The 10,919-nt window shown below is 43.0% G+C and overlaps 1 protein-coding gene across 1 annotated transcript in view; it reads right to left on the bottom strand.

The window, feature by feature from the left end:
* The window catches only part of ODF1 (outer dense fiber of sperm tails 1), a 9,635-nt gene extending 2,243 nt beyond the window's left edge, over nucleotides 1-7,392 (bottom strand). The window contains exon 1 of the mRNA XM_015428223.1: nucleotides 7,091-7,392. Within this exon, the coding sequence (XP_015283709.1) occupies nucleotides 7,091-7,392 (302 nt within the window). The remainder of the gene's footprint in view (nucleotides 1-7,090) is intronic.
* Between the last annotated feature and the right edge of the window lie 3,527 nt (nucleotides 7,393-10,919).

Here is a 10,919-nt window from a genome sequence, read left to right on the forward strand (position 1 = left end):
AAAGAGCCCCTCAGCCCACCGCACTGTAGGGTTGCCAGCCTGCTGGTGGGGCCTGGAGATCTCCCACTTTTACAACTGATCTCCAGCTGACAGAGATCAGCTCCCCTGGGGAAAATGGCTGCTGTGAAGGGTGGACCCTATGGCATTGTACCATGCTGAGGAACCTCCCCTCCCCAAACCCCACCTTCTCCTGGATCCACCCCCCAATTCTCCAGGTATTTTCCAACCCAGACCTTGTCAACCCTATCACACTGCAGGCCTTGCTGCATTTTAAAATCACTTTAAAATGGCAGCATCATCTACAAGTCGGTCACATGGGAGCTGTCACATCTAGTTTGGCCCTGTGATGTACGTTACATTAAAAGCATCTGCCCTGGCTCATTCAGAGAACTTCATGGCTGAGCAGAGAGTTGACCTCAGATCCCATGTTAAGCACTGGCTGTAATGCTCTGATCTTCTGTGTTGTGTCTGTATAAGGCACAGACATATGACTAATTATATCTGCATTGCCTATCTGTTCTTCTACCCCTTCTCATGAAGTCTCTTATTGAGAACATTTCTGGAGGTAGAGTGTACTGCCTTCTAGCAGTCTTCAGCTGATAGACTGGAAAATATTACAAAGTAAAGAAAGTTAAAGCTGCTCCCTGTCTCAGAGCTTTGGCCTTGAGGACTGACAAAGCCGTCATAATGTTTAAAAAGAAAATTTGAAAAACCCCAATGGAATGGCTGAGAAAACAGTGATGCAGCACAGATCAGAGAGATGATAAAGGGAAAAAGAGGAATTAACTTCAATCAGGGGAGGCGTTTGGGGGAAGGCAGCAGATCAAGAATAAGGCAACTGGAGCAGGTCGGAAAGCAGAAGGGGGGGAGAGGTGAATTTTATTTAGGCAAACATAAAAATCTGAAGTCTCACCAACTTCAAATTAATATCACAAATTGGTAATGAAATCTGTTCTTTTGATGTATTTGCACTGGTCTAGCTACGCTTAGGTTCAGACCCATAAACACATCTTGGCACCAAAAAGTTTCAGCTAAGTATTTGTGAAGGAGCCCATGTGGTTACACAAAGAAATGCAAAGCGAATGGCCTATCTGTAGGAGGGAGCAAAGCATCCAGGACCTTCAAATCTACAGCTAATACACACCCTCTGGGCATGCACACCTGAGGGCTACAGGTGATGCTCTGTCTCCTCCTCATAGACAATGCCAGAGCCCTAGCTCTACTCTCTGCCACGGCCAACAGACAAATCACTGCTCCCTTGCCCGTTTCTTCCTTTCCAAATGGTTCCCGAAACAGCAGAGACAGGCTACCCTGATCTGGATAGCCAAGATTAGCCTGAACTTGTCAGACCTCAGAAGCGAAGCAGGGCCAGCCCTGGCTGGTATTTGGATGGGAGACCACCCGGGAAGTCCCAGGGTCACTACGCAGAGGCGGGCAAGGGCAACAAGGAAGTCCAGGGTTGTGACACGGAGGCAGGCAATGGCAAACCACCTCTGAGTGTCTCTTGCCTTGAAATCCCGACGGGGTCGAGAGTGAGAGAGAGAGAGAGAGAGAGAGAGAGAGAGATGGGCTCCCTACTTGAGAATCACCTGAAGCCCCACAATATTATTTACGTATTTTCTATCCTTTTAATAGCATCGTGTTCCTTTTCTTTGAGGACCAGGGAATTTGTGCACTAATGATATAATTAATCCTGTGCCTTCTCACTCAGGAACAGAAGAACTGAGCTGGAATCACCCCTTGAGCCTCCCTAAATATGAGTTTTATCTCCTCAGTCCCGATTTTTGCAAGAAGATATTCAAGTAAGAAAGGCTGCTTCATATATTTAGAACTGATTCTATAATTAGCCTTGAGAATGAGGGTATGCAAGGACAACAAACTAAATAGGTATCAACGAGTATTCTCTTTCCTTAACTTTCATGAAATGTGCATATGCCTTCTGTTAACATTTGCAGTACTAGACTTCCGGTTAATGGCGGCGCGCTAGCAGACTCACCTCCCGGACCTCCCAGGGGTGAAGCTGTGCTCCAGCCGAAGGAGGGGGTGAGCTTGCTCGTTAACCCCCCCAGGGACCCGGCGAAGGGACCCTAACCATGGAATTTATAAGAGGTTGCCTCTTCGATGGCGGAATGCCGGAGAATTGAGGCGCCTCTTCGTTCCAATGGTTCTCCATGCTGAGAGACCGAATGGACTTAAGTGACGTCGACCGGGGCAAGCGCAGGAGATTGAGCGTCAGAAATGAAGTCAAAACGAGGTCGGAAGACCAATTATGAACGTGAGTCAGTTTTAAAGCGTCTGCAAAGGAAAAAGGTAGCTCCCCACCCCACCCCACTGAACGGGAAAAAGGCGAGCGGGGGAGGGACGCCTCCCATGCGCATGAACTTTTGAGCGTTTGAGGGGGAGGAGCGGAAGAAAACGCGAAGGAAACTGTCTAGAAGTACTTACCAAAGCGAGTTTAAGCGTTCAAGCGCACATTCAGAGATTTCTAAAAAATTTGCGAAAGTAAACAAACGATAAAGACGGCGGGGAAGAAGGACAAAGAAAAACTTTTGAAACCGAAAGGGACTGAGAGCTCGAAACCGCAAGTTACCAGTGAGTTGGCTAAGACCATAGCAGAATCCAAGAAAGAAAAATAATCTGCCTGGGGAAATTGTCGTAAGATTCTTGAAGAGGCATGTGAGGGACGCAATCCTGAAAGAATTTTCTGGAATATCCCTGAAAGTGGGAGAGAATGCCATTAGAGTTTTAAAAGACATTCCATTTGAAATGACAACGGAGAAAGAAGTATAAAGATCTCATGCTTTTTCTTCAGACAAATTTAATTGGATATAAATGGCTAATTCCAGAAGGCATCACCTTCAAAATCAAGGATAAAAAAGAAAAGATTGACTCTGTTCTGAAAGCTCGGGAATTTTTAAGAGTCCAGTTGGGAAGGCCAGAGGATGGGAAAAAAGAAGAGGACAGTAAGTCTAGTGGCGAGCTGGACTCGGGTTCTTCCAGAGAGGACTCTCTGGCAGAGCAAGGGGCAGCAGCCCCAAAAAGTCCTTACAAGTTGTGGAAGAGACAGGGAAAGGAGAAGTGAAGGCTGAAGGACTCTGATTTGTGCCTTTGAGAACTTTGAAATGTGATGATTGGGGGTACTGTTCTTAGACAGTTAAGTTTAAGATTTAAAGAAAAGGGTAAAAAGTACTATAAATGTTTGACTCAGTTTATAATGACATAAAAGAAGGGAAGACTTGATGTAATTAAGCTATTGATGATCTCCTCTCTTGGGTTTTTAGGTAGTAGTGGGTTTCTTTACTTTATCCTGTAAATGTAGTTCCCCTCCCTTTTTTCTGTGTTAGTTTTGTAGTCTTATAAAAAATAATAAAAAATCCCCTCTGGGGGCTTAAAAAAACACAAACATTTGCAGTACTACATAAGCACTGGAAAGAACTACATTCCCCCCTCAAGCATGTATTTTTAAAGATGGGCTGCTGCTTCCCCTGTGTAAACTGGGGTCAAGAGAACACAATTTGCAATGGAGAAGTTCCCTCATCCACCAATTTCTTCCTACTACTCCAGCGGGCGAGATACCTGGACCATCATTCACTGCTCAAGGAGACTCTGCTGGTGAAGTTGCAAGGAAAAACTTGAACACTAGGGAAGGGCTTATTTATTTATTAAAATACTGTCATGCACGGGGGCAGACTAAGAAGTTAAAATGGCCCAGGGACCAGGTTAAGTCCAGCTGAATGACCTCTGTGGCACTATAAGCCAGCACTGCAGGGGCTACTCTGCTCAGCCTGGTTGCAGTGGTGCAGGAGTGGAGCTGACACCCATGTATGAGACGAGTTGCCCCCCGCAGCAGTGGCAGAGCTACCGGGGTTTGGCTCTGCTTGCTCCTGGCTGCCAGCAGCCCACCCAGGCAGCAGTCCTCTGGGAACATTCCCTGAAAATGGCCAGTAAATTCCTGCTTATGCATTCCCTGCCTCTCTGAGCAGGGAGAGGCTCTCCAGGGGCAGTGCTGACCTGGTTTGGATCCCCTTAGAAGAGAGAACACTAGAAATGTATGACATTTTGTAGGTTTTTTTCTTTATTTACAAATATCCAAAGGGAGCGCAGGTAGAAGCACAGAGGCACCCTACAGGACATCAAATCTCACATCAGATCTGAGAGAGAGAAAGAGGTCCTTCATCTTAAAGTGCTACAGCAAACCCACAGCAGTGTCTGTCTGCTTCTCTCTCCTTCTCTCAAAATCTGGACTTTTCGGTCTTCACACGCAGACCCAGATCAGTTCCTTCCCTTCAGCTGTCCCATCCTTTAAGCTCTGCTGGCTGTTTGGACAGAGCCATTAAGGTCCATTAAAGAGATCGGGGCAGATTGGGAGGGGGAGATATGGCCCTGGGAAAAGGGTCTTCCCCCCCCAGCCTGCCTTGGGTCTGTCCCCGGCATCTTGGGAGGAGGGAGGGAAAGCCTGCCTAGCCAACCCTGAACAGGAGGTGCCCAGCCAAGCTTGACAGCTGGGCAAAGTGAGACTGGGCAAGGCCCATTTTGTCCCTTACCACAGCGATTCCCGGGTGTGGGCCTGTCACTGCTTCTCCTCTCTCCTGAGCCAGCAGAAAAGCTGACAGGATTCAAACCCAATAGGAAGCTAAAAACCCCAAACTCCTTTAAAAGTATTTGAAGAAAATACATTTTAAAATGCGAAGTGTCTACTTTACCAATAATCCTACACACTCATATTTGTACACATGGCAACCCGAATGCTTGAATGGGGAAGAAGGATTATTGCTGATTTAACAATTAGGCAGAACACTGCCTGCATATTAGCCTTTGCATCTCTAAGTAAAAAACTAGGGACTTACTTTTCTCCTTATCCTACACATACAGGTGTGCCCGTACAACCGGAGACGCCTGGGAGAGGAAATAATTTTAAAAGAGAAATGCCAAACAGTCTGAAATAGCAGTATAATAATACAGCTTCTCCCAGCTCCTCTTTTCTCCCCCACCCGCCCCAGGGCACCCTTGTACCAACTCCTTACATTTGCACTCGGGAAGAAATAGAAGACAGAAGAAGGAAGAAAGAGCTGATGGGGGCTCCAGATGAAAAGTGGGAGGGCAACATCACCTGCCGTACCCTGGATAGCTCAGTCTAGTCAGATCTTGGCAGTTAAGCAGTATCGGTCCCGGTTAGTATTTGGATGGGAGACCACTAAGGAATACCAGGGTCACTAGGCAGAGGCATCTAATAGCAAGTCACCTCTGAACATCTCTTGCCTTAAAACCCACACAGGGTTGCCATAAGTGGGCTATGATCTTGACAGCAAATAAATGAATAAATAAATAAATATTCTCCTAAACTCCACATAATACTGTAGTAAGCAAAGGGGATGGGAATGGTATTACCCTGGTGACTGGCATACTCCCCTGGTGATTTTTCAAAGTCTTAATCTCAAGTTTATTTCTTGTTACCTAGAGGACACACTTTTTATATCAACAGCCTGATCCTACGCATAAGTACATTGCTCTGAGTTCCAAAGGTCTTAGTCCCTAGTATGAATGCATGAGACTGCAGACTTAAGCACCACAAAAATGTATTTTTTCCAAGTAAGTTGTACAAATCTAGCTTCTTCACATAATAATTGTCTACTTTTTGTAAGCCAGAATGTGTTAGTAAAGTTGTTAGTCTAGTTGTTGTTGTTGTTGTTGTTTAGTCACACAGTCGAGTCCGACTCTTTGCAACCCCATGGACCACATCACGCCAGGCCCGCCTGTCTTCCGTCATGCTCCGGGGTTTGTTCGTTGCATCGATAACACTGTTAGTCTAGTACCAGATGTGTTAGTCTAGTACCAGAGTGCAGAAAGCAGCTTTCTATCATTTAAACAGGTACATTTGGAGTACAGCTAGAAAGTCTCTTAAAGCAGCACAGTGACAACCTATATAGATACCCCTATCAGTTGAACAATGGAAAGAATCCCAGGAAAGTAACCGAAAACCACTTCTTCCAGATTACATGTAACACGTGCTAGTATCTGGATCAGAGTATAATATAAACGAAGCGTTTTTCAGTTGCTTTCCTTGGGTTATTTGAAGGGAGGATTTTTAAAAGTCAAAAAGCTTCTCGAGAGACAATTTGTCTGCCATTTAGGACTGCTAATTCCAACTTGGGAAATTCCTGGAGATTTGGGGCTGGTGCCTGGACAGGTCAGAGGTGGGGGGGGGAGGGGGAGGAGGAGAAGAGGAGATTGGATTTATACCCCACCCTTCACTTGGAGTCTCAGAGCGGTTTACAATCACCTCCCTTTCCTCTTTCCATAGCAGACACCCTGTGAGGTAGGTGGCGCTGAGAGAGCTCTAAGAGAACTACTCTTGAGAGAACAGTTCTGAGAGAACTGAGACTGACCCAAGGTCACCCAAGCTGGCTTCATGTGGAGGAGTGAGGAATCAAACCCAGTTCTGAAGATTAGAATCCACCGCTCTTAACCACTACACCAAACTGGCTCTGGAGAAGGAAGTGGATGTGGTGCCATGGAGTTTGCCCTTTAAAACTGCCATATCCCCCAGGGGAACTGATTTTTGTAGTCTGGAGACCAACTATAATTCCATGAGAACTACAGGCTTCATCCTGAGGCTTGGTAACCTTGCTATCAGTACTGATTTTCCCTTGCCAAACAAAGCCACAAATTGAGTATGCTCTATGGCATACTCTCAGTCTGTTGGAGTAGAGAACACCCATATCACAGATGCCTTTATAAGGAATTAAGAGTAGGGAGTGCTATGGATTCAAGAGGGAAAAAGAAAGGCTTCCAGTGCTCCTTGACTTTCCCTACATGATTAAAAAGGGGGAGGAAGAACTTGTGTACATCATCTGGGGAATGCTCCATCAGCCAGTTGAAAATGGGCCTCAAGACCCAAACCTGTTCCTTTCTTTATAACTTCTAACAGGAACAACAACAAAATCATTATGTCATGTGGTTATAATAATCTATAATTTGATTATACCAAGGAACAAATCCATTTTTCCATTGCATACTTTGCCATTACCCACTCATTTTAAACCACATAAGGTATGAACTGCCTAAGTAATAAATCAAAGGAAGCTTTTACCTGGCCAGTTCCTGCTCAGCTTCTATTTTAGCTCTAATGGCTTTCCTCTCCAACGATGTGAGGCATGGTAGTCGACACGGACTGCAGCACAGAATGTCACAAAGGCAGTGCGGATATGGGTGGAGAGTACAACAACAATGTGGGTGGCAGCCTATGTCACAGAGGCAATGTAAGTGAAGATGTCTGTTGCAGAAGCTATGGCAGCAATGCATGTCCATGAACCTTAAACGCCTCTTGATTTCTCTGTCAGTTCGTCTTAAATCTCGCCTCACAGTTTCCAAAGCCTGACAGAGAGACGCCATTATTAAGCATTAAACCATATTAGTGTACGAGTACAACCTTTGACAAAGGGCACCCGTCAGAGGGAAAAAATTGGTCTGGCAAGCCCTGGCCAGAAGTTTGCTTTAAGAGCAAGCGCCTGGTGGTTTAGTTGTGTTCCAGCACGGTGTTTATGACATCATTGCTCTGCCATTACATCACAATTGGCCCATTGCCATGGGAACTGTAAACAGTGAGTATATTCTTGACAGCTACTCAATGCAAAGTACTACAGTGAAGAAACATGAAGAGTGGCATTTCATGTACAAAGTAGTCTAGGATTTCCAATTGTTAGACTTAGTTAAAAGTCTTTAGGAGCTCATATTTTGAATGTACTAAATCCTCTTAATATGGAACAAGTACCTTGTGGGTGTTTTTTAAAACTGTTTTCGTTTTATAAAATAATACAAACAATAACTCTAAATACCCACACCTATACCTTTACTATGTTGCTTGTCCACATGATTTATTACTGAAATACCATACTTATCAATACAATTAGACAGTATTCTTGTTTTGTTCTTCGCAACTGAGTGGCTTCCCTTTCCCAAAAAGAAATTAAGTTTCATTCCACTATAAATTGATCCATTTGTTATATGGGTGTTGAAGTGGGAATCAAAAATTCTGTTTGCAGCAACACTTTAAAATGGCCCCTTATTTGAACACACAAAAACAGACAATTGAGGCTTAAAGCAAAGTCAGACCCCAGCCAAACACAGTCAAGAAATTGTGCCATAAAGTTGGCAATTATTCAATTAAAGTTCAAAGTTCAGCTCAGAAATATTGTTAAAAAGCTGAAAGTATTCCTGAACCAAACTATTTTAATTACCTATGTACGGGGTAACAAGATTTGGAGGTAAGAATTCCTTCAAGCAAACTCTCCCTGAGGAAAAACTTGTTAGTTTAAAATGCATAGGGATTCCACTCATCTGAGCTTTTTATAAGTTCTCCCCTTGGATTTTACCCTGTTTATTTTACTGACATTAAGAGGAAAACTTTAGGAAAGTTTCATTAAGAAACAAGTTAAGTTTGCATATTTTTGTAGTAACTAGGGTGACATGAACTACAAATGTACCAAATTTGAGTTTTCCATATATTGGGGAAGTTCCTTAACTCTTTCTAATGATCTAGTGCCTCTGTAACAGCTGCCATTCAAACCCCCTCAAATGCCCTGGCAAAGGGTCAGGCCTTGCAGAGCCTCCTGAAGATCTTTGGGGGGAACTCACCTCTTCAGGGAGCCTGTCCACAGAGCTGGAGCTGTAATGGAAGTGGCCCAGATTCTGATCAGTCCCAGACAGGCCACCCCACAGGGGTGGGATAGCCAACAAATGGCTGCCTGATGACCGTAGTTGGGGCACAGGGACATTTGGAAGGAGATGGTCTTTCAAATGAAGTATGAAATAAACGAGTGTTTTGGTGTAGCACCTGTTTTGGATGGCTGAAAATGATTTATAGAACAATACAGTGGAGCACAGAGTCAAGTTCAAGGTTTTGGTTCTGACCTTCAAGGCCTTGAGCGGCTTGGGACCGACGTATCTGTGGGACTACCTCCTCCATTACACCCCCAGGAGAGCATTACGCTCTTCATGGAACAACTTGGTGGTGAGCCCTGGCCCTAGAGATATCCGGCTGTCCTCTCAACCAGGGCCAGGGCCTGGTGAAACTCTCTGCCAAATAACATCAGGGCTCTGTGGGATCTTATGTAATTCCACAAGGCCTGCAAGGTAGAGATGTTCCATCAGGCGTTTGGTTAAGGACAGTGACAGTTGACATCATGGCTGGCACCCCTCCTGGGACCTCAGTTCCTGTGGAGCCTACCCCCCTGTATGTGTGAAGCACTCACAGACCAGACGGGAGGGAACTGCAAAATTTTCAACACTTGCTCTTAATTATTGTATAATGCTGGATATGGCTTTTATATTTAAATAAATAAATGTTTTAATGGTTTTAGAATGTTGTACATCACCTAGAGCCCGATGGTCATCGGGATTAGGTGATTAATAAATGTAATGTAATAAATAAATACATCTGTTTGAGGTGGGAGGTAAGATCTCAAGCTACTCACCAGGAAAGAGGGCTGACACTTTTATTCTGATGGATAGGACTGGGATGGACATGAATGAACCAACATGCCACATTCCAACTGTTAGACCAGTCTGTCTATCACTTTGATAAATTATTCCTGGCTTTTACCCATTTGCACATGGTACTTTAATTTGCACACAGGACTCATTTTTTTTAAAAAAAAATTTAATTAAATTTTTCAACATATACAACAATACAACACAACAATCTTAACAAGAGATTTTTTCAAAATAAAGTTTTGATATACAATTGAATTATTGTAAGAATATAGAAATCACTCAAAATTAACAATGATAATAACTAGCAATAACAACAATTTGTTTAATACGAAATTATATCAATATATTTTTCAGGGAGGCTACAACTCTTGTTTTCTGAATTATTAACAAAATCAAAAAAGGGAAACCATTTTTCCAAGAATATGTTCTTCTTTGATAATACTTCAGCCACCCAAATTTGTGATGCTAATTTATCCATAACTGTTATATCCCATACCCTAATAAACCATTGGCGGATTGTAGGAGCTTTGTTAAGTTTCCAGGTTTGTGCAATCAAAGTTTTTGCAGCACTTAATAAAAGTGCAGCTAACTCCATTTTTAATTTAGTTAGCCATAAAGAAGGCCAAAAATTTAAAATAATAGATTCCGGGGTTTTAGGAAGATCACAATTAAGAATTCTATTGATCAGATCTATAATTTTGGACCAAAATTTTGCAATGATGGGACAATCCCACCAACAGTGTTTAGATGAACCTTTCTCTCTGCATCCCTTTTAACAAAGAGGGGGCGAGGAGGTATAAATATGAGAAAGTTTTGGGGGTGTCATATACCAATGAGTATATAGTTTGTAGTTTTGTAGTTTGACATTTAATAAAGATGTAGTAAATAGACTAGATGACCATATAGATTGCCACTGTGTTAAATTCCAATTCGTTCCTCAGTCTTTATGCCAAGACTGGTGTATTGTCAGTAGTTTTTCCCATAAAGATTTACAAAGTGATTGATATAAAATTGAAATTAGACCTCTAGAGGACCTGGTTTTATTTTTAATCAAAATTTCGAATTGAGTCAAAGGTCTATCCAGTGACTTTGTTGCATTTATTTTATGCATTAAGTGAGAAATTTGCATATATTGCAACCAGGGTATGTCAAATTTGCCCTTGAGTTCCAGTTGAGATTTGGAGATTAATTTTTTGTTTTTATACAGGTCATCCAATCTAAGCAGGCCATTTTTTTCCCGTAAGAAAAAAGAAGATGAATCCATTGCTGACCTAAACCAGGGTTGTCCTAAAAAAACTGTTATTGGAGAGGTTTCTGGAGCTAAAATATGACAATATTTAGTCCATAGATGTAGAGTAAATTTAAGATATGGTGTGATGACCCCTTTACTGGGGAGGTCTGGTTTTACTTTAAAAGTGTTCTTTATG

Source organism: Gekko japonicus, unplaced genomic scaffold (assembly GCF_001447785.1).
Source record: "Gekko japonicus isolate JY-2015 unplaced genomic scaffold, Gekko_japonicus_V1.1 scaffold555, whole genome shotgun sequence".
NCBI classification, from domain to species: domain Eukaryota; kingdom Metazoa; phylum Chordata; class Lepidosauria; order Squamata; family Gekkonidae; genus Gekko; species Gekko japonicus.